This window comes from Caenorhabditis elegans, chromosome III, assembly GCF_000002985.6.
Source record: "Caenorhabditis elegans chromosome III".
NCBI classification, from domain to species: domain Eukaryota; kingdom Metazoa; phylum Nematoda; class Chromadorea; order Rhabditida; family Rhabditidae; genus Caenorhabditis; species Caenorhabditis elegans.
Window position 1 is genome coordinate 11,773,713 of NC_003281.10, and position 21,973 is coordinate 11,795,685.

Sequence of the window (21,973 nt, forward strand, 5' to 3'; positions counted from 1 at the left end):
AAACTATAAATTTATGAACATTTCAAGAAATTTGGCTTTGAAAACGGCTTTTTTGGGTGAAAATTAGATTTTTTGGCTAAAAATTGAATTTTTCTGCTAAAAGTGGATTTTTTCTGCTGAAAAGTGGATTTTTGGTTGAAAATTGAATTTTTTGGCTGAAAATTTGATTTTTCTGCTAAAAGTGGATTTTTTCTGCTGAAAAGTGGATTTTTGGTTGAAAATTGAAGTTTTTGGCTGAAAATTTGATTTTTCTGCTACAAGTGGATTTTTTGGCTGAAAATTGATTTTTTCTGCTGAAAATTGAATTTTTCTGCTAAAAGTGGATTTTTTCTGCTGAAAAGTGGATTTTTGGTTGAAAATTGAATTTTTTGGCTGAAAATTTGATTTTTCTGCTAAAAGTGGATTTTTTCTGCTGAAAAGTGGATTTTTGGTTGAAAATTGAAGTTTTTGGCTGAAAATTTGATTTTTCTGCTACAAGTGGATTTTTTGGCTGAAAATTGATTTTTTCTGCTGAAAATTGAATTTTTCTGCTAAAAGTGGATTTTTTCTGCTGAAAAGTGGATTTTTGGTTGAAAATTGAATTTTTTGGCTGAAAATTTGATTTTTCTGCTAAAAGTGGATTTTTTCTGCTGAAAAGTGGATTTTTGGTTGAAAATTGAAGTTTTTGGCTGAAAATTTGATTTTTCTGCTACAAGTGGATTTTTTCTGCTGAAAAGTGGATTTTTGGCTGAAAATTGAAGTTTTTGGCTGAAAATTTGATTTTTCTGCTACAAGTGGATTTTTTCTGCTGAAAAGTGGATTTTTGGCTGAAAATTGGATTTTTTGGCTCGATTATTAATTAAACCTATAAATTTATGAAGTTTTCAAGAAATTTGGCTTTGAAAACGTGGAGAAATTGAGGTTTTCTTGCGAAATCCGGAAGAGAAAAGCGATAAAATCAAGTGAAAACGACACGTCACGTGCACCGTTTTCTGGTGTTTTGTACGCAAACACCGCCACGGCAGAATGCACAGCGAGAATGTTTTTCGATTTTTTTTTGTTTATTATTTTTGTTTTTCGCTCTTAAAATGTTTTAAAAAGTGTTGAAATTCAATTTTTCACCTAAAAATCGTTAGAAATCACTGGTTTTAGTGTGAATTCATAAAAAGTCATGCCGAAATTGTGAAAACTCTATGAATAATGTGTTTTCTCCGTTAAAAAAAGCGTCAAAACTTGAGAAAAACACATCTTTTTCCAGATTTTCTGACAAATATGGTCAAATCAAAGGGCTTGAAGCTTCTCTGGAGGTTTACAAAAGGTTTTTTCTCAATTTTTCCTCCGAAAACTGCATTTTAAACCCAAAAATTCCAGGAACCGCCGCTTTTTACTGCGTCGGACACTGCATAAGCAAGTACATCGGGGAAATGGTGATCTGTAGTGGTCCATCGATGCATCCGACGATTCATGACGGTGATTTGGTGCTCGCCGAGCGATTTAGTAGGAGTTTTTTGAATGAAAATTTCACATAAAAGTGGCTGAAATTTCAGGTATTCGCAATAAAAACGTCCAGGTCGGAGATATAGTGGGATGTGTGAATCCGCAGAAGCCTAAGGAGCTTCTGTGCAAACGGATAGCTGCAAAAGTTGGTTTTTCGCTTGGAAATCGTGAAATTCATGTTAAAAAACTTAATTTTCACTGAAAAATTGAAAAAAGTTGGTTTTTTTGCCTCATTTTTAGAGCCATTTTCCGCGACAATGGTGGGAAAAACCTGAAATTCAGCAATTTTTTTTTACAAAAAAAAGCAAAAAAAATTGATTTTCAGTTTAAATTTCAGGAAAAAAGTGTAAAAAAGCGAATTTAAGTAGTTTCAACCTGAAAAATCACAAAATCTCTAAAAAAAAAACGCAAAAAATTGAAAAAAAACTGGCTTTCTACAAAACTTTTTGTAAAAAATCTTTGAAAATTCCATTTTCAGCCATAATTTCAGAGGAAAAACCTGAAAAAAAAGCATAGAAATATCTGCAAAAAATGCATTTTTAGCCGAAAATCTCTTTAAAATACCCGATTTTTCATCAAAAAACTACCTAAAAAGTCGCAAAAAACGAGGATTTTTATGGAAAAAATCTGTAAAAAGCCAGAAAACGCAAAAAAAAGTCAATTTTCGTTCAAAAAACCCCAGATTTTTTTATTTAAAAAAAACACCTAAAAAGTCGCAAAAAACGAAGATTTTATGGTTTTTAACGCAAAAAAATCTTTTTTTTTTCGATTTTCTCGAATTTTCAGATGTTTCTTGCACTTTCAGTTGTTTCCAGCCAATTTTCATTTCAAAAATTCGATTTTTCCTAGAAAACCACCTAAAAAGTCGCAAAAAACGAGGATTTTCAGGTTTTTAACGCAAAAAATCCAATTTGCTCCGATTTTCCCGAGAAAAAAACCCTAAAATTTCAATTTTTGCAGGAAGGCGACCCAGTGTCATGTTTTTAGCCAATTTTCGTTTAAAAATCCGATTTTTCATCCAAAACCACCAAAAAAAGTCGAAAAAAAAATAATTTTTCCTTGAAAAATTCAATTTTTTCCGATTTTTTCAAATTTTCAGATGTTTTTAGCCAATTTAAATGCTATTTTTCATTAAAAAAAACCCATAAAATTTTCAATTTTTTCAGGAAGGCGATCCAGTAACCTCCCATTTGCTTCCATCTGGCAGAGTTCCAATTGGTCACGTATTCCTTCGCGGTGACAACGGCCCAGTTTCAACAGATTCCAGACATTTCGGCCCGGTACCTGAAGCCCTTGTTCAGATAAGGCTCAGCCTGAGAATATGGCCTCCAGAGAGAGCCGGATGGATTTCTGATCATTGGTTTTGGGATAAAAGTGATAGAAATGCAGAGAAATAGGCTTCTTTTTCAGTGTAATTATGTGCTTTTCCACCCTTTTTTCCTGGTTTTTGTCTCACTTTTTTTTTTGCCATAAAATACTATTTTTCCATGTTTTTCTACTTCCATTTTCTATTTTTTTAATGGGTTTTAACCCTATTTTTACCTGAAAAAAACACTTTTACAGCAAAAATTCCATGAAAACTATCAATTTGAAGCCAAAAATCCAATTTTTCATCAGAAAACTCTCTAAAAAGTCGCTAGAAAACTAGAATTTTTGGTTTTCAGCGCAAAAAAAATTCAATTTTTAATTGAAAATTAAAAAAAAAATTAATTTTACTCATTTTTTATTCATTTTTATCCGATTTTCAGAGCCTTTCGACCAACTTTTCATCAGAAAACTACCAAAAAAGTATCAGAAAGTATGGATTTTCAACGCAAAAAATTTAGATTTCCATGGTAAAAAGTTGAAAAAAAAAATCGATTTTCACTCCATTTTAATTCATTTTTATCCGATTTTCTCGAATTTTCAGAGTTTTAGCCAAGTTTCGTCTAAACAATTCAAACGTCTACTAGAAAACCTCCTAAAAAGTACCAAAAAACGCACAAAATCCGGTTTTTTATTAGAAAAATACCTTAAAAATCGCAGAAAATAAGGATTTTTTTTAGTTTTTCAACTCAAAAAAATCAATTTTTCTTGGTAAAAATTTGAAGAAAAAAAATAATTTTTATCCGATTTTCTCAAATATTCAAAGTTTTTTAGCCAATTATCTTCAAAAAATTCAAATTTCTACTAGTAAATTCCTAAAAAGTTCCAAAAAACGCATAAAATCCGGTTTTTTATCAGAAAAATACCTTAAAAATCGCAGAAAATAAGGATTTTTAGGTTTTCAACTCAAAAAAATCAATTTTTAATGGAAAAAATTTGAAAAAAAAAATGAATTTTCACTCCATTTTAATGCATTTTTATCTGATTTTCTCGAATTTTCAGAGGATTTCGACCAATTTTTATACGAAAATTCCAATTTTTTATTAAAAACTACATTTCAAGCTCATTTTCAGCCCAAAAACTCTTGAAAATGGCTGATCGAATGACCCAACTACAGGATATGATTAACGAAATGGCCGGATTAATGACAAATGCGATTGGAGTGCTCCAGGCGACTGCTCCGCCATGTGAATTTGGAGCAATTTCACAGGAGCTTGAGGATGAGCCAAATTGCGCGATTTTTGCCGCTGGAATTGCAAAAGCCGCTAAAAATATTGAGGTTTTCTATAGAATTGAGCATTTTTCGGCCAAATTTTCAGAAAATCCTAAGCAAAAAGCTTCAGAAAAGCTGTTTTTCTCGTTTTTCAAACTATTTTTAGCCTGTTTTAACTCAAAAAATTCCAGAAAATTCCAGGAAACCCTAATTTTTATTCAAAAAATTACAAAAAAATCCTCATTTTTACCCGACAAAAATTTAAAATTTGTATTTTTCTATTTTTTTTAACTGAAAATTAGATTTTTTTTTGAAATTTTTGTGAAAAGTGGATTTTTTTTTAATTTTGAGTTTTTTTTAGTTTTAAATTAAATTTTTTTCGGCTGAAAATGAGGATTTTTGTAATTTTTGAAAATTATTGTTTCCTGGAATATAAAATAGTTTGAAAAACGAGAAAAACTGCTTTTCTGAAGCTTTTTGCTTAGGATTTTCTGAAAATTTGGCTGAAAAAATTAATTTTACAATATTCAGCCAAAAAATTTCAGAAAAATTCAATTTTCGGGTGAAAATTTGAAAAAAATTGTGAAAATTCGATTTTCCGGGTGAAAAATGAAGAAAAATCGAAATTTTTCTTTAAAAAAATTCAAAAATCCACATTTTTAGCCGAAAAAAAAAATTAATTTAAAATTTAAAAAAACTCAAAATTAAAAAAAATCCACTTTCCACAAAAGTTTCAGTAAAATTAATTTTCAGCCAAAAAAGTACAGAAAAATCCAATTTTTATTGAAAATTTTAAGCAAATTCTCATTTTTGCCGAAAAAATCGTGATTTCTACCCAAAAAACAGCAAAAAAAATCCAATTTTCTGTCGAAAAATTCAATTTTCGGGTTAAAATTTGAAAAAAATTGTGAAAATTCGATTTTCCGGGTGAAAAATAGAACAAAATTAATAATTTTCTTGAAAAAAATCTCAAAAAAATCGAATTTTAGGTCGAAATTCTTTTGAAAATTCGATTTTCTGGGTGAAAAATGGCTAAAAATCGAAAAAATTCAATTTCCAGCTTAAAATTTCGGGAAAAAACCAATTAAATAATTTTCAGATCCTCATCGACTCATTCCCAATCGAAGCGGGCAACCAGGAAGCGGAAGTCGAGGAGAAAATGATAAAAAACGACGAAAAGCAGCGAGAAAAAGTGAATGAGCTCGTCGGACTCGTCGGCGACAGCAATCGGCTCGTCGGAGTTGTTCAGAAGAAGCTTGCCGAGATTTCAAAGACACAAATGAGCTCGAGACCCAGTGAATAATTATTATATTTTGCCGATTTTTGCCGATTTTTTATTGTAATTTTCATCATTTTTCCATTATTTTGGGCCGATTTTCTGGTAAATTGAGAAAAAAAAATCAATTTTCTAGTCCATTTCCTCTTGACAATTCTTTAAAATCCAGAAAAAATTGCCTAATTTGCTGTGAAAATTTCAATTTCATATCGATTTTCATGTTTTTTTTCCATGTTTTCAGCCGATTTCCATTTTTTTTTGTGATTTTTCCTTAATTTTTCGATTTTAAATCAACTTTTTTTCCATTTAAAATCGATTTTTCATCCCTTTTTGCCCCTGAAAATAGTTAAATTCTAATTAATTTTCCCCTATTTTTCTTGAAATTTTCGATTTTTCTCATTTAAAATCGATTTCCACCACTTTAAATAATTAGAAATTCCCAGAGAAAATTGATTTTCATAGCAAAAAATTATTTTGGGCCGATTTTCCCGGAAAATTGAGAATTCTAAATCAATTTTCTAGTCCATTTCCTCTTGAAAATTCCTTAAAATCCAGAAAAAATTTTGCCTAATTTTCCGTGAAAATTTCAATTTCATATAAACTTTCATGACTTTCTATTAAAATTGGGATTTTTCCCATTTAAAATCGATTTTTCAACCCTTTAAAATATGTCAATTTTAATTTATTTTCATTCATTTTTTCCCATTCAAAATTGATTTTCTACCCTTTTTTCTACTGAAAATTTGCTAAATTTGAAAAATTGTGGGTAATTTATCTTTTTTTTTTTAAATTTTTTTCCTCAAAAATAATCATTTTTAATTCAATTTTCCCCCATTTTTCTAGAAAGTTGCCAATTTTTCCCCATTGAAAATCGATTTCCACCACTTTAAATAATTAGAAATTCCCAGAGAAAATCGATTTTTTTTCAAATTTTTCCCTTGAAAATTCCAAAATTTCTTAAATTTCGAAAAACTGTGATCTCTTTTTCTTTTTATTTAATTTTTAACTGTTTTCTGTATTTTTGCCCATTTTTTACACTTTTCCCCCAGAATTTGGGTATTTTTAAATTTAAAATTTGATTTTTTTTTTAAATTTAATACTCCTCATTTTCCTATTCTATTGGCAAAAACCATGGTTTTTTATCTGAAATTCTCTTAAATCTAGCCTAAAACCCTAGCAAAACCACTTCCAGATGGCCCAGAGCACACAAGAAGCAGAAGGAGAGCAACAGAGGCGACAAGCTGTGCTCCGGGAGCGATATTTGAGCTTTTTGCAGGTGAAAATTGGACATTTCATCTACAAAACCTCTCAAAAAATCGATATTTTTGGTGAAAATCTGAAAAATTCAGCGAAAATTTTGAAAAAAGCCACCGATTTTCTCATTTTTCAAGTCTAAAAACTGAAAATTTTCCAAAAATCCCAATTTTTGTGCCATTTTTCCCCGAAAATTCTCGAAAAATTCCAGAAATCCGCCGACAAGCCAGCCACCATCGAAATGTGCGAACGAACTACGGTCACCGCCACAATTAAAGCATTTCAACCGTCTTCGGAGCACGTGATCGTCGGTACGGTGGCCGTGGCCTAGGAATTTTGCCGGTGGCCGAAGAATTTGAATTTTTTTTGCAATTTGCTGCTAAAAACCGTATTTTACTAGTGAAATTTGTGAAAAAATCGTGGAATTCGATAGAAATTTGAAAGTTTATCATGTGGAAGAGATTTCCAACAAAGAAAATCTTCGGCCACGGGGCGAAATTTCTACAAAAATTGCAAATTTTCCACATGGAAGAGTTTTCCAACTGAAAATCTTCGGCCACGTAATGAAAATTCTTTTTTTTCAGAAAAACTCGCCACACCCATCGGAATTCTCGACAAAGCCGCACTACGATCGACGGATATTGTCAAAATCACATTTGACGGAAATTCGAAAAATTAATTCTTTTTTTTTTAAACTTTTTTTTTTACAACTGTATATTTATAATAAATCTGCAAGCTTTGTAAACAATTTTTCAGCCTATTTCAGCTTAATTTTGGCCTGAATAATTCAAGATTCAAAATCATTTTCCTTATTTAAGCCTATTTGTAGCCTGTGACGGCCCGAATTAGGCCTGAAAATCGTTTTTTAATTCCTGAATCCGGCAAAAAAAAGGGCCTGTGACGCCACAATGGCCCAAAATTTGAAAAAACCCAAGTCCGAATCCAAGTTTGTGTCAAATTCTCAAAGTTTCATGATGTTTTTCAACTTTAAGCCTTTTAAGCTTGCAAAACTAGATAATATTCTGAGAATTGCGTATTACACAGCATATTTGAAGCGCAAAATATCTCGCAGCGAAAACTACAGTAATTCTTAAAATGAATACTGTAGCACTTGTGTCGAATTACGGGCTCGAATGAATTTAGAATAAAAAATTTATTTATCGATAAAATATAAAATTTAAGCTAAAAAAGAGGAAATAATGCGAAGAATCACTCTCGTTATTCGAAAATAAGTAGTTAATTTCAAAAAATCAAGATCCCGTGAATCGACACAAGCGCTACAGTATTCATTTAAAGAATTACTGTAGTTTTCGCTGCGAGATATTTTGCGCGTCAAGAATTTTGTGCTCATATAATATATTTTTTTGCATTAAATGAGATTTCAAACATTTCACGTAACCCCCACCGGGGGTGTCTTTTAATCACAAAACATAACTCTTGTTTCGTCGAAAATAGTTGAAGAGTACAGCCATTTCGAGCAGATTTTAGTTCCGGCTCACTGAACTTTTTTACTTTTTTTCCTCTTTTTTTTCGTTCGTTGCCAATTAATCTATGGAGATTTCTATACTCTTTTTATTATTATTTTTTGTTTCAAATTTTTCAAACTGTTTCAAACTTTGAATTTTAGCAAAGCAAACCTGAATTAATTATTGGTCCAATTTAACAAGTGCATTTTTTTCAAAAATTTCTAATTTTTTACTGAAAAAATGCCAGTTAGTTAAACTAGTTCTAATGGTCTCTTGCACTTTCATCTTTTGGAATTTGATCTCAGAACAAATTCTCAAATGGACAAAAAAATTCTAGAACTTTTACCTAATGGATGAGAGCGTTGCAATGTTTGTAAACTACTACTACATTGCCTATGTGATTTTCGCGTTGCCATTGAATTTTCTATTGATTTTCCTGATTTGGTTCAAGTCGCCGGTGTCTTTCAGCGCGTATAGGTGAGTTTAGGTGCCGATGAACATTTTTTAAAGCCTATTTTCAGACTACTTCTGCTCTACACCAGTATCAGTGAGACTTTTCTCATCGTTTTCTCGTTTTTGTTACAAATGAGGTGGGTTTTATAGCAAACCGGCGGTTAAAATTTGAAATAAAAGGTGTTCTGGTTCTCCTCATATTTCGAAATGGAAGAGTTTGCCAAACTAGGCAATTTCGACTCAGCCACGGCCAGGGTAGATTTACGGCGCGTTGTGTGTCGCGTCGCGGCTCGGTTTTAGTTGTAAAACTAAATGTGTTTGTCCGTGTGGAGTACATATCGAAATTAGGCAAAACGGGAGGAAAAAAAGATTAATTTCAAAAAAAATCAGTACAAGCGATACAGTAGTAATTTAAAGAATTACTGTAGTTTTCGCTACAAGATATTTTGCGCGTAAAATATGTTGTGCAATACGCATTCTCAGAATTTTGTGTTCTCGTAATATAAATAGAAATATATAAATTTAACAAAAACTACTTGAAAAGTCGACGAAAATTTCGCATCAAAAAAATTTCATGTTATCAGAATTTCCCGATTTCCAGAATCATCAGCGCCGGCGAATCGGTCGCCTTGGTACCATATGGCCCTCTTCGGCATGCGTCTCCTGTGATTGCCTTCATAGGTTATAATTTTTATAATTTATTTCTTTGCACCACAAATCTCTCAATACTATTGTCCATGTACTATCGGTACTCGTTGATTTGTCACGGAAAGTGCGAGAATTTAGCGTTGAGTCGAAATTTCGGAGTAACGTTGGTGATTTCTGTTGGAATGCTGGTAAGTGAAGAGTGTTAGCCAAGATATGGGCGTGGCCTAAAATAATCTTGAATGTTTCTTTTGGTTCAAATTTTTGGGTTTTCTTGTCCTATTTCCTGAAACGCTTAGGAAGTAGGAAATTTCCATGATTTTCTTCTCAGGGTTTTCATCAAGACTAGGCCTAAGCCTACGCGTAAGCCAAAGCTTAAGCCCAAAAAACCTAACCCTAAGCCTGAGCCCGAGCCTAAGCCTGAGCCTAGGTCTAAGCCTAAACCTAAACCTAAGACTAACCCTAAGCCTGAGCCTCAGCCTGAGCCTGAGCCTGAGCCTAGGTCTAAGCCTAATACTAGGACCACTTTCTAAATAAATTCCAAAATTTTCAGGTAGCAATTTTAATTCCTCCATACGACTTCCCTACAGTAACCCTGAACACGGAAAGATCGTATCCCAACTATCACCTATTAGATACTTTCGGCGAATATGGAGGCTTCAAGTCGACAACTCGGCTGGTTTATCTTATCAATACCACAATTCTCATGGGAATTCCCTACATGATGCCCGTTTTCATTCTGTACTGGAGACATCAGATCTTCAATCAAATCAACGAAGTTCAGACACATTTGAGTGAACGAACCAAGAAATCGTCGTTGGATTTGGTGAGGGTGAGTGGTAGGAGTAGGCTTGCCTGCCTAGTAGGTAGGCAAACAAGCAGGCAACTTTCCAATTTTTCCAGGCACTCACAATGCAGGCAATGTTCCCGATGGTATGCCTTCTTCCCAATGTTGCATACTTCCTTGTGGCGCAGGTGAGATAGGCAGGCAGGCAGGCACGCCTAGCCCATTGAAAAATTTCCAGCGAATCCACATCGAGTTCGAGATTGCCGAGTTCGTGCCGTTTCCAACCTGCGTCATCCCGTGCCTCATCGATCCGATTCTAACGATCTACTACGTTGCACCATATAGGAGTTTTGTGACGCGGCGGCAGAGAAGTGTCTCGATTGGGGTGACGTTGTCCGTGGCGCAGTCTTCCGCGAGGACTATTTGATTTTTTTTAAATATTAATAAAGTTTATTTCAATTGTTATTTATGAGACACATAAATAGTAATCCAGGAGATCAGTGCAGTACAATATTCAAAGGGGGAGAAAGGCAATAGGTAGGGGGTATAAAAATATTACAAAAAATTCACAAACTTTGGAATTCATTTTTGAGCTCTTGTGGTTGTCCTGGCATCATCATTTGCTGCTGTTGCCACCAAAACTCGTATTGTTTTTGATAATACATATTCCAAGCTAATTGAGCATTATTTTGAACTTCGAAATTGTAATTCTGAGCACTTGCAAACTGTGGCTGGTAGTTCTGCGGAGCCACAAAATTCTGGTTGAAATAATACGGGGTTTGCTGTGGGAGATCTATTTGCGGTGAGATTGTCGGTGGGGTTACCAATTTGCTGCGTTTGGGCGGAGAGTTTTCAGAATTTTCAGAGTCTGAAGAAAGCCGTCTCTTGCCATTCGAACGAAATCCGGATGCAAATTTATTGTGATGAACCTTGAGGTTTTTGAGGATTTCGTTCTGGAAAAGGGTACAATTTTGTAGAGAATATATGTATGTAGTTGGTGAAAAATTTCTAGTTGTGGGTAATTGAATTTGCTACATTTTTTTATTTTTTAGTTGACAAAATTTTAATAGCGTAGTTTCAATCCGGCACTTAATGAAAACTTAATGCTTTTTCCGAAATTGCCATGCCGAATAAATTTACCGAATTTGACGTGCTCGACAAATATTTTGAAAAAGTCGATTTGCGGCCTAAGCTTAAGCCTAAGACTAAGCCTAAGCCTAAGCCTAAGCCTAAGCCTAAGCCTAAGCCTAAGCCTAAGCCCAAGCCCAAGCCCAAGCCTAGGGCTAATCAGTGATGGGCAGCGAACATGCTTTCTTGGCGAACGACGAATTCGGCAAATTTGTCTATGCAGTTTTTTAAGTTTTCCAGGTTTTTTCTGAAGGTTTTTTCCTGTATAATGGCGTAAGCCTAAGCCTAAGTCTAAGCCTAAGCCTGAGCCTAATCCTAAGCCTAAGCTTAAGCTTCAGCAAATGGCAACTTTCGGCAAGTTTTTCAGTATTTTTTTAATTTTGAATTAGATGCTTTCTATATGTCTACATTTATTTTTGATTTGAAAAGTTGGAATAGCGCTTCGAAATTTACAGTTTTGGAAACTTGAAAATATGCTCTCCAACTTTAAACTACTTCATCTCCGTTGATAGTGACGCGATTAAAATGTTTTCAACTTTTTTCAACAAATTGTTGCAAATTTAATTTCCCACACCCTTTCAAATAACTAACCTGATAAGCAGTGACCACCATAAATTCAGTAGCCTCCAACCGGAACTGCTCCCCACTAAAATCCTCTTGATACCCTGTCTTATAATGTCGGACCTGTTTAACAGTGACCACTGGAATGTGCTTATGCATACTCTGCACTAAAATGACCTTCTGATCCTTGATTTCCGGGTTATTCGTGATTTTGATGTGAGCAAACGAGACGGGCTCACTCATCCATTCTGCTCCAGTACGCTTGCCACGCGGATGCTCCTTGTATTGGATTGGAAGAATCGGATCTCCTTTGGCGAATTCTTTCCATTCTCCTGCGTCGAATTTGTATCTGGAAATGAGTTCAAGTTTTTGAAATTGGAATCGTCCTATAGGTTATAACTCTGAAAGTATACCAGCTATCAAAAAGTTGTCAATTTAGAAATTGTAGCAAATTTAATTTTCTACAATTTACCAGTTGAAAATTTTTTTCTATCTTTTAACCCAACTCACTTAATCCCGTCAACACGTTCCAAATGAATATAAATCGAGTAGAGACTGCCTGGATCCAATCCCTTGATGATATAGTCCAAATGCGGAAAAATCACCCTTCCACGGTTTCTCGTCACAATCATTTCGGTTTTCGGGTAGAACTCTTCCCAAATTTCTGGTGTGCTCAAGGAGACTTTAATTCCGGATGGGGAGGTGCACGAGTACATGGTAATGCTGTAACAGGGGGAGTTATAGGAGTAACAGAAGCACAAAAAAGTGAGACCGGAAGTAGAGCAACAAAAATCTAATTGTAATAAAAGTGCTAACCACTCTCACTAATTCTGTAAAACTGAGCCGGTAAGTGGGCGGAGCCGGAAGGGGCTGGGCCACACGTAGGGGTGGACACGTGGCAAGTGGAGCACAACTTGGCACATATGAGCGTGTGGCCATGGGAGATGTAGCGCACGGCGGCCTTGGGTGCAGGCTTAGGCTTAGTCTTTAGGTTTAGTCTTAGGCTTAGTCTTTAGGTTTAGGTTTAGGCTTAGACATAGACATAGGCTTATGCTCAGGCTTAGGCTTAGAGTTATGCCTAGGCTTAGGTTTAGGCTCAGTCAGGCTTCTGCTTGGGCTTAGGCTTACAATTAGGCTTAGGCTTACACCTTTGAACAAGAAAAAACCTTCAGAGAAAACCTGGAAAACTGGAAAAACTGCATAGGCAAAGTCGCCGAATTCGCCGTTCACCAAGAAAGCCTGTTCGCCGCCCATCCCTTATTAGGCTTAGGCTCAAGCTAAGGCTTAGGCTTAGGCTCAGGCTTAAGCTTAGACCTCAGCTCAGGCTCAGGTTTAGGCTAAAGCATAGGCTTAGGCTTTTTGAATTCACACCAATATAATAATGACCTAGAAGGATCACACGCGAAGTATATCCAAAATAACTGTAAAATCGGAACACTCATTAAACTGCGAGCCAATGTTGGTGTCTGATTCTTGAACACCTCTTCCTCCAACTGAGCATCTCTATGGTCTTCAGCAATCTAGAATGTGTAGTTCACACTTCAAAAGTATACCTCCACCCACACCTTGACACCTCACACTCTAGTGATAGCGGTGCGCAGTTTTGAATTGGCTCGGAAGGAGAAGATGTGTCGGGCTCAGCGGGAGGGCTGGTGCATTTTGAAATTGGTTAGAAACACAAGAAATTGATTATAAAAATAATTTTATATTTTGTTTTTCATACATTTTTCAATAGCTTCATACTTAAACGTTACTATTAAATGTACATTTCTTCCAGTAATTTTTACTGCAAATATGAGATTTTTCAAGTAATAATAACGGTTCAAAAACGGTTCGAAACACTTGGCAAAATACTTTATAGCAAAGTATAAGCGGCACATGTCTTTGAGCCGTAACACAACTCTCTGCCATGTATGGTACGCCACGTGGTTTGGAAAACGAAAGACACACGATATTGTGGGAAACTTGGAGGACATCTGGAAAATTAAAGAAAAAAACAATATCGATTAGGAATTTAGGAATAGTTGGAAAACGATTTACAAACTTTTTGATAGCTTTGATAACAATTTAATCACGAAAATTATAATAAAAAATTATTGAAAAAAATTTACAAAAAAAAAAAGAAATTTTTCGCGTCAAAAACAAAAAAAAAAAAAAAACGCTATAAAAAAGTTGTCAACTATCAAAATGTAGAACATAAAATTTACAATTTTTGGATAGTTTACAACTTTAATAACAATTTAGTTACGCAAGTTTAAAACAATTTAAAAATGTTCGCGTCAAAAATAAAAACAATTGTTATCGCAATGGTCAATCAATAAATCATCAAAATCAATAAATCAATAGAAAGAAAATAAATTCATTAATTGATAATTCACACTTCAAAGGGATCAATTTGAATTGAAAACGAAATGAGTTCAAATTCTTCGAATTCTTCAAATCCTGCTGCAACAGATGCTCCAAAGGTAAGTGGAAATTCAGATGATTCTTTAAAATGCCTCTACCTTTTCAGAAAACTTCCGTTGAACCGGGTTCGGAAGCCAACAATTGGCATATCACGGAGGCCGATGAGAAGGGATTCAAGTTGACCGATATGATCAAGAAACTTCTGAAGCCTGTATTCTCGAAAGCCATTATGTTTGATGTAAGTAAAGGAGACTCTATACCGGCCTGCCTGCTTCACCTGTGCCTGCCTACATGCCTTCCCATTGCCTATCTGAATCATCCCTGCATATTTACCTGCCTGCCTCATACCTGCCTAAATGTTTAACCACTGCATTCCTACCTATTCTCTACCTGCACCATCCCTGCGTTTCTAAGCGGTTGCCTGCCTACCTACCCACGCCCCTGCCTGTCTATTTGCCTCCATGCCTACCTACGTTCCTAATGTCTTTTTTTCAGGAAAAAGAGATCCATGTGCTGTTGACACGTGTCTTCAAGTACTACACATCTCCACCGAACAAGAAAACTGCACCATCTGCTTCAGCATCTGCAACCACATCTATGAGCCCTCCAAAACCGGCTGCAAATGCTCTTTTGGAACTTCAAGCTCCGATCAACATTTGTGGAGATACCCACGGGCAGTACAACGACTTGCTTCGTATTTTCAATGTAAGTCCTTACCTGCCTGCCTACCATACCAACTGCATGTGTGCTAAGCTGTTCTATATGTTCCCTTTCAGGCCTGCGGAGCAGCGACAAAAACTCAATACCTCTTCCTCGGGGACTACGTGGATCGTGGAGGTCACTCATTGGAAGTCATTATGCTTCTCTTCTCACTCAAATTGGCAATGCCCAGAAAGATGCATTTGTTGAGAGGAAATCATGAGTTGAAGGCCATCAACAAGTAAGCACATGTTAGTAGATCTGACACAAAATAATCTTATTGGTAACAGAAACTACGGCTTCCACGCGGAGCTCAAGAAGCGTTTCCAAAGGGAAGAAGTGTATGAATCGGTTTACAATCACTTCAATCAAGTCTTCTCGTATATGCCCCTGTGTGCAATCGTCTCGAAGCGTATTCTCTGCATGCACGGAGGGATTTCTCCACATTTGAAGTCTCTCGATGATATTCGTGCAATCCCATTGCCACTGGAAACTGCAAAGACTCATGTGAGTTTCCGTCAAAATGCCCGACTTGATCGGAATATCGATAGTCTGCGCTTCTTTTCATCTTAATACCATTTCAGCCTCTCGCTTGTGACTTGCTGTGGGCAGACCCTGAAAAGGATGCCAAAGGCTTTGAGCCCAACAAGATCCGTGCAATCTCGAACGTCTTTGGAAAGAAGGAGGTTGATGATTTGTGCAAGAGATTGGATATCGATTTGATTGTCAGAGCTCATCAGGTTGGTCTTTTTACTAGTTCTATTTGTGCTCTATTAACTATAAATATTCTCCAGGTGGTCGAGTACGGGTATGCATTCTTCGCTGATCGTCGCCTCATCACTGTCTTCTCGGCATCTCGTTATCAAATTGAGCTCTGCAATTATGCAGCTGTTGTGGTGGTCAACAAGATGCTCGAACTTAGCTTTGTTCAGCTCAAACCCGAAGATTTCGAAGTTCGACGTGATGAGTGCGAGGAGAATGCCAAGGATCAGACGACTTCAAATGTTCCTCATTGAGTTTTTGGCTGTCTGAATTTGAATAAAGTGTTTTTGGGGGAATTGGGGTTTGTACAGTCAATTTGTTAACTAGAATAGAACATTTACAGTAATTTGAAGTAACAATTAGTTTACGATTTTTCAAAAAATTGTGCAAATATCTCAGGTAGGGCTGTACAAATCGGATTCCGGTCGTCCGATTTTGACTCCGCCGGACGCACATGCGTCCGGTTTAAGGTAGGTTTCCACGGCGGCCGACAGTTTCCGAGTTTCGCCACCTTCTATACTAATCATAGAATTCTGTAGTGAGTGGCGAAACTCGGAAACTGTCGACCGCCGTGGAAACCTACCCCCAACCGGAACAAATCGCTTGCCGCCCCTTTGCCATATTCACTTCAGAATGGCTGCAATCTCATGTCCCAAAAATTGAGCAAACTACATAAAACTTGTCAACCGGAAAAAATACATATTTCCCCAAATTTCATAGTTAACAACTTATTGAATTCCCCTCTTGTTTTCAAGATACAATTGTACAAAGTGACGTCATCCTTTTAATGACCTCCCAGTTTCCCACCGTTCTGTCTCGTGTGTCCTCGTTTTCCAAGCCACGTGGTAGGTACGAAGATGTGTACCAAGAAACCAATATCTTCCAAATTTGTATTAAAGATATGCGTACGCATGACGGTCAGAAACATCGGCGGCAATAGCTTCTTTCAGAGTAGAGTTTGGGAAATTTTATGGACTAAACTTGTTCAGTAGAGCATTGTTTGCTAAAGTTCAGGATATGTCCCTAACAACTGGCAAAAAATTGAGCGGCATGAGCCTTTAACCGTACCGCAAGCACTATTCCAGAGCATTCTTCCAAATTTGGAAGATATAGGTTTTCTGGTACATACGTATGCCTCTCCTTTTCACAATATTTTCCGAATTGCCACGTGGCGTGAAGAACGGGGGACACACGATATAGTGGAAAATTGGAGGTCATCTTGGTATTACAGGAATGACGTCACGTAAAAAATTGTTAACCATTTTTAAAAAAGTGTGATCTATTCCCAAGTTCCCCCAAAAACACTTTATTCAAATTCAGACAGCCAAAAACTCAATGAGGAACATTTGAAGTCGTCTGATCCTTGGCATTCTCCTCGCACTCATCACGTCGAACTTCGAAATCTTCGGGTTTGAGCTGAACAAAGCTAAGTTCGAGCATCTTGTTGACCACCACAACAGCTGCATAATTGCAGAGCTCAATTTGATAACGAGATGCCGAGAAGACAGTGATGAGGCGACGATCAGCGAAGAATGCATACCCGTACTCGACCACCTGGAGAATATTTATAGTTAATAGAGCACAAATAGAACTAGTAAAAAGACCAACCTGATGAGCTCTGACAATCAAATCGATATCCAATCTCTTGCACAAATCATCAACCTCCTTCTTTCCAAAGACGTTCGAGATTGCACGGATCTTGTTGGGCTCAAAGCCTTTGGCATCCTTTTCAGGGTCTGCCCACAGCAAGTCACAAGCGAGAGGCTGAAATGGTATTAAGATGAAAAGAAGCGCAGACTATCGATATTCCGATCAAGTCGGGCATTTTGACGGAAACTCACATGAGTCTTTGCAGTTTCCAGTGGCAATGGGATTGCACGAATATCATCGAGAGACTTCAAATGTGGAGAAATCCCTCCGTGCATGCAGAGAATACGCTTCGAGACGATTGCACACAGGGGCATATACGAGAAGACTTGATTGAAGTGATTGTAAACCGATTCATACACTTCTTCCCTTTGGAAACGCTTCTTGAGCTCCGCGTGGAAGCCGTAGTTTCTGTTACCAATAAGATTATTTTGTGTCAGATCTACTAACATGTGCTTACTTGTTGATGGCCTTCAACTCATGATTTCCTCTCAACAAATGCATCTTTCTGGGCATTGCCAATTTGAGTGAGAAGAGAAGCATAATGACTTCCAATGAGTGACCTCCACGATCCACGTAGTCCCCGAGGAAGAGGTATTGAGTTTTTGTCGCTGCTCCGCAGGCCTGAAAGGGAACATATAGAACAGCTTAGCACACATGCAGTTGGTATGGTAGGCAGGCAGGTAAGGACTTACATTGAAAATACGAAGCAAGTCGTTGTACTGCCCGTGGGTATCTCCACAAATGTTGATCGGAGCTTGAAGTTCCAAAAGAGCATTTGCAGCCGGTTTTGGAGGGCTCATAGATGTGGTTGCAGATGCTGAAGCAGATGGTGCAGTTTTCTTGTTCGGTGGAGATGTGTAGTACTTGAAGACACGTGTCAACAGCACATGGATCTCTTTTTCCTGAAAAAAAGACATTAGGAACGTAGGTAGGCATGGAGGCAAATAGACAGGCAGGGGCGTGGGTAGGTAGGCAGGCAACCGCTTAGAAACGCAGGGATGGTGCAGGTAGAGAATAGGTAGGAATGCAGTGGTTAAACATTTAGGCAGGTATGAGGCAGGCAGGTAAATATGCAGGGATGATTCAGATAGGCAATGGGAAGGCATGTAGGCAGGCACAGGTGAAGCAGGCAGGCCGGTATAGAGTCTCCTTTACTTACATCAAACATAATGGCTTTCGAGAATACAGGCTTCAGAAGTTTCTTGATCATATCGGTCAACTTGAATCCCTTCTCATCGGCCTCCGTGATATGCCAATTGTTGGCTTCCGAACCCGGTTCAACGGAAGTTTTCTGAAAAGGTAGAGGCATTTTAAAGAATCATCTGAATTTCCACTTACCTTTGGAGCATCTGTTGCAGCAGGATTTGAAGAATTCGGAGAATTTGAACTCATTTCGTTTTCAATTCAAATTGATCCCTTTGAAGTGTGAATTATCAATTAATGAATTTATTTTCTTTCTATTGATTTATTGATTTTGATGATTTATTGATTGACCATTGCGATAACAATTGTTTTTATTTTTGACGCGAACATTTTTAAATTGTTTTAAACTTGCGTAACTAAATTGTTATTAAAGTTGTAAACTATCCAAAAATTGTAAATTTTATGTTCTACATTTTGATAGTTGACAACTTTTTTATAGCGTTTTTTCAATTTTGGAGATATGTTGGTTTCAAAAATATCAAGCCTTAGATCATTCTTAATTAGGAATATCTCTACGTGCTTCCTAGCTTAATCCATGTCGTGGTGAGTCCTATTAAATATTGTTTCAACAATAATTTTTATTAGTTTTGCCAAACTTCCTCGAATTCGGGGCAGTTTTCTGCATTCCCCAAGACTCATTTTTCACTGGCGCCGCTCCAATGTCTGCGTCTCTTCACACAGCTCCCGGAGGTCTTTTAAATGCAAGAAATACCGGTTTATTGGACGCCCGTATAGCTCAGTGGCAGAGCGTCTGTCTCGTAAACAGAAGGTCGGCGGTTCAATCCCGCCTGGGGGCAATTTTGTTGGATTTTTTTCAAAAAAGTAGGATAAGAAAGTTATCTAGATGAGCTCACAGCTCGGCAGAGCTCCTGAGAAACACCAATTTTGAAAAGCTTATATGAAAAAGCTGTTATGAATCTGCGAACATCTAAAACTGAAACGCTGAGGCTCGACGTATATGAGAAAAGTAGCGGCCGACAGCTCGCGGGTCACATTGCCACCTGCGAAATGTCGGCTGCTTCTACGACGCCTGCGCCGGCCACAAAGTGTATCCGAATGTATAGTGCGGCGCGGAACCCCGAACGTGTCGGCCGCTTCTAAATAACCAACTTTTCACACTTCATTGCAAACACACAGCGGCGACGGCGTGAGGCCCGCATTTTGCGCCTCACTCAGCTGGGAGCCCTAGCTACAATTATCAAAAAATACTGCTCTTTTTGTTAGTAAATTAACTCGCATCCAATTCTAAACCGCGTTTTTTTAAAGTTACAATAAATTTACCTGAGTAAGTTTTGTATTTTTTTAAAATAAAATGTTTCATTTTCTCTCAAAAACACAGAGAAACCATGTCCACCCAACTTTTGACCTCATTGTCGGCGAGCGTGCAAATCGTATGGACATGTGCTCCAAATTGAGTTGCTCTTTTCTCTGCAGACAATTCAATGGATGATACTTCTTTCTTAGAAATAAAAGACTCCCTTGTTCCTTGTCGATTTTTAGACCCAATTTATGAAAGTTTAATTTTTTTTCAAACTTTGTGTAATTTTAAATTTTGTTCACTCTTATTTTAAACTGAAGAAACCTTGTTGTAAAAAATTCAAAAATTTTTTGTCAGAGTTACTAGAAACTATAGCAACAATTTTTATATTTTTCAAACTTCCACTATCATAAGAATCACAAAATTTCCCACAATTTTTTTGAAATTTAAACAAAAATTATTGTGTGGCAAAACTCCCGATTTTGCGAAGCGCTGAAAATTTCAAAATTGCAAACTGGCCAAATTTGTCGGGTTTGTCAGTTTCCTAGACAGTCACTTAGGTATTTTCGGCATTTTCCAAATTTTTGGCATTTGCCGAATTTCCTTTTTTTTTTAGTCATGTAGGAATTTTTGACATTTTCCAAATTTCAATATTATCGGCAGTCAGGCATTTTCAGTATTTGCCGAATTTCAAGATTTTCGGAAAGTTTGGCGTTTTCGTCAGTTTTTTTTTTCGGTAAATCGGCAAATTAGCAAATTGCCGGAATGGAAATTTCCGGCAAATCAGAAAATTGGCAGAATTAAATATTTTTCGGCAAACTGTGGTTTTGCACTTTTTTTTTTTTGGAATATTCAGAATTTCAATTTTCATCGGCAAAATTGTACGCATCCTATGAATGTTCCTAAACTTGAAAAGTAAGCAATTTCTATGAAAATATCTAAAGAAAACGGGGGGAAAAAATTCAAAAAGGCACAGTTTCATGTGTTTCCGTCTTATAAGAAAATCCCTCTAAACACTTCCGGCAAATTTATGTTCGGCAAATTGCAAACCGACAAACCGCCAAATTGCCGGAATTGAGAATTCCCAAAAAATCGGCAAACCGGCAATTTGCCGATTTGACGATTTTTGCCGGCCACCCCTGCTACGAATCTCGGTTTGTTCCTTATTGTCAAAGATAAACGTTGTTTCAAAATATCCCCCATACAAACAAATTCAGTCGAAGCCGCTGCTGCTGCTGCACCCTGCCACCAAACATTCCGAGAAGGAAGCGACGCGCGGCGCATTTCCGGGCGGCCCTTGGGGACTTGTTGGGGTGTCGTCGTTTCGAAGAGGCACTTTTGAGGCCCCGAAGATGTCGTCTTTCCTACAACCACCACCAACGTCTTCTTGTTGTCGTCTATCAAACCCCAGAAAGCTGGGAGCTTCTTTATACAAACTCTCTGTATCTCTTTCTGTTTCTCTCTCTCTTTTATGTGCAAAAAAGATAAACCACAACACAAGCGGATACACGCAAACGTCTTCTCCCGTCTCTTCTATTTTATCCCATCTTCTCCATTCCCCCAAAAAGTTTTGTTTCGTATCCCACCATCTTTAGGTTCGATCAGTATATCCAGAACGTTCGATTTTTTTTCTTCATTTTAATTTTTTGTGAAACTTTACTAGAAGTTTTTCACTTTCTTATGTGTATGTTTTTCTAGAGTTGTTTAAACATTTGCAACTAATTTTCTGATTAGTTAGCGAAAAATTCTTCAGTTAGCAACATGTTGCTATACATTTTTTTAAAAATTTTTATCAGTTTAACTCCGGATAAAGTTGCAATGGGTTCATTTTGATCAGGTTTTAAAATGGACTGTATGTTGAAAACTGAGCGTCTTTGTGAAAGCAGGCGCAAAAATTAGAAGTTTATAAATTCATGTAAAAATGTAACAACAAAAAGACGAAAGCCCGGCGTCAGGCCCTGAAACCGCGCCTGCTTACCATGAAAGCCCTGTATATGACAAAATTTTTCAGCCAACAAATTTTTAAAAATCAGACCGTTTACACATTTCAAAATTTTCAAACTGAAAAGTCTAACAGTGAGCTGCAATACCGTATTTCCTCTAATAGTATTTCACCCAACTACTTTACTTTAGAAGGATATATCTCGGTTTATTAAAAAAAAATAGCAATAAATTTTCAACTGCAAAATTTGTATATATTTGCAGTGCAAATATATAGAAAAACGTATAACAAATGTTTTGTCAGTTGACAATTTTTCAATAAAACAAACGCCAACTGAGATATAAGCTGTCAAAGTTGAGCAATGGTGGTGCAATACTAAATGAGGGAATACGGTACATTCCTTGCGAGGCCCGTTATTAATTATTTATG

At 36.6% G+C, this 21,973-nt stretch overlaps 7 protein-coding genes and 5 non-coding genes across 13 annotated transcripts; 8 read left to right on the forward strand and 4 right to left on the reverse strand.

The window, feature by feature from the left end:
• Positions 1 to 1,237: 1,237 nt before the first annotated feature.
• immp-1 (Peptidase S26 domain-containing protein) lies at positions 1,238 to 2,959 on the forward strand. The gene is made up of 4 exons (NM_067122.4): positions 1,238 to 1,297; positions 1,351 to 1,476; positions 1,527 to 1,621; positions 2,643 to 2,959. The coding sequence occupies exons 1-4, from the start codon at positions 1,252 to 1,254 to the stop codon at positions 2,871 to 2,873; spliced, it is 498 nt and encodes a 165-aa protein (NP_499523.3). The 5' UTR covers positions 1,238 to 1,251; the 3' UTR covers positions 2,874 to 2,959.
• Positions 2,960 to 3,908: 949 nt separating this feature from the next.
• On the forward strand, positions 3,909 to 6,416 carry mdt-21 (Mediator of RNA polymerase II transcription subunit 21). The gene is made up of 2 exons (NM_001026013.3): positions 3,909 to 4,120; positions 5,154 to 6,416. Exons 1-2 carry the CDS (start codon positions 3,932 to 3,934, stop codon positions 5,355 to 5,357), a joined length of 393 nt encoding a protein of 130 aa, NP_001021184.1. The 5' UTR covers positions 3,909 to 3,931; the 3' UTR covers positions 5,358 to 6,416.
• A 104-nt stretch (positions 6,417 to 6,520) lies between these two features.
• Positions 6,521 to 7,329, forward strand: C24H11.5 (Gem-associated protein 7; the record flags this gene model as incomplete). 2 transcript variants are annotated; one of them, NM_001129204.6, is made up of 3 exons in its annotated part: positions 6,523 to 6,606; positions 6,796 to 6,895; positions 7,169 to 7,329. In NM_001129204.6, the coding sequence occupies 3 exons, from the start codon at positions 6,523 to 6,525 to the stop codon at positions 7,261 to 7,263; spliced, it is 279 nt and encodes a 92-aa protein (NP_001122676.1). The 2 variants fall into 2 exon arrangements, with proteins under 2 accessions (NP_499524.1, NP_001122676.1); NM_067123.2 differs by lacking the exon at positions 7,169 to 7,329 and having other exon boundaries at positions 6,521 to 6,606; positions 6,796 to 6,915.
• Positions 7,330 to 8,387: 1,058 nt separating this feature from the next.
• On the forward strand, positions 8,388 to 10,398 carry srd-74 (Serpentine Receptor, class D (delta)). Its single transcript, NM_067124.2, has 6 exons — positions 8,388 to 8,527; positions 8,572 to 8,640; positions 9,105 to 9,339; positions 9,702 to 9,980; positions 10,052 to 10,123; positions 10,174 to 10,398. The coding sequence occupies exons 1-6, from the start codon at positions 8,400 to 8,402 to the stop codon at positions 10,360 to 10,362; spliced, it is 972 nt and encodes a 323-aa protein (NP_499525.1). The 5' UTR covers positions 8,388 to 8,399; the 3' UTR covers positions 10,363 to 10,398.
• Positions 10,370 to 12,349, reverse strand: tbx-38 (T-box protein 38). Its single transcript, NM_067125.3, has 3 exons — positions 12,135 to 12,349; positions 11,655 to 11,973; positions 10,370 to 10,888 (listed from the first exon to the last, which is right to left on the reverse strand). The coding sequence occupies exons 1-3, from the start codon at positions 12,338 to 12,340 to the stop codon at positions 10,502 to 10,504; spliced, it is 912 nt and encodes a 303-aa protein (NP_499526.1). The 5' UTR covers positions 12,341 to 12,349; the 3' UTR covers positions 10,370 to 10,501.
• Positions 12,033 to 12,112, forward strand: C24H11.10. The gene has a single exon (NR_052771.1). It is a non-coding gene; the product is annotated as an Unclassified non-coding RNA C24H11.10 (non-coding RNA).
• A 1,614-nt stretch (positions 12,350 to 13,963) lies between the features above and the next one.
• C24H11.1 (Serine/threonine-protein phosphatase) lies at positions 13,964 to 15,784 on the forward strand. The gene is made up of 7 exons (NM_067126.3): positions 13,964 to 14,089; positions 14,137 to 14,268; positions 14,526 to 14,735; positions 14,807 to 14,970; positions 15,020 to 15,236; positions 15,314 to 15,469; positions 15,524 to 15,784. Exons 1-7 carry the CDS (start codon positions 14,036 to 14,038, stop codon positions 15,743 to 15,745), a joined length of 1,155 nt encoding a protein of 384 aa, NP_499527.1. The 5' UTR covers positions 13,964 to 14,035; the 3' UTR covers positions 15,746 to 15,784.
• A 1,000-nt stretch (positions 15,785 to 16,784) lies between these two features.
• C24H11.2 (Serine/threonine-protein phosphatase) lies at positions 16,785 to 18,633 on the reverse strand. The gene is made up of 7 exons (NM_067127.3): positions 18,480 to 18,633; positions 18,301 to 18,432; positions 17,834 to 18,043; positions 17,599 to 17,762; positions 17,333 to 17,549; positions 17,100 to 17,255; positions 16,785 to 17,045 (listed from the first exon to the last, which is right to left on the reverse strand). Exons 1-7 carry the CDS (start codon positions 18,531 to 18,533, stop codon positions 16,824 to 16,826), a joined length of 1,155 nt encoding a protein of 384 aa, NP_499528.1. The 5' UTR covers positions 18,534 to 18,633; the 3' UTR covers positions 16,785 to 16,823.
• Positions 18,634 to 19,068: 435 nt separating this feature from the next.
• C24H11.13 lies at positions 19,069 to 19,146 on the reverse strand. The gene has a single exon (NR_052772.1). It is a non-coding gene; the product is annotated as an Unclassified non-coding RNA C24H11.13 (non-coding RNA).
• On the forward strand, positions 19,070 to 19,141 carry C24H11.t1. Its single transcript has one exon. It is a non-coding gene; the product is annotated as a tRNA-Thr (tRNA).
• A 1,716-nt stretch (positions 19,147 to 20,862) lies between the features above and the next one.
• Positions 20,863 to 21,007, forward strand: C24H11.12. The gene has a single exon (NR_052773.1). It is a non-coding gene; the product is annotated as an Unclassified non-coding RNA C24H11.12 (non-coding RNA).
• On the reverse strand, positions 20,863 to 21,007 carry C24H11.11. Its single transcript, NR_052774.1, has one exon. It is a non-coding gene; the product is annotated as an Unclassified non-coding RNA C24H11.11 (non-coding RNA).
• Positions 21,008 to 21,973: the final 966 nt, after the last annotated feature.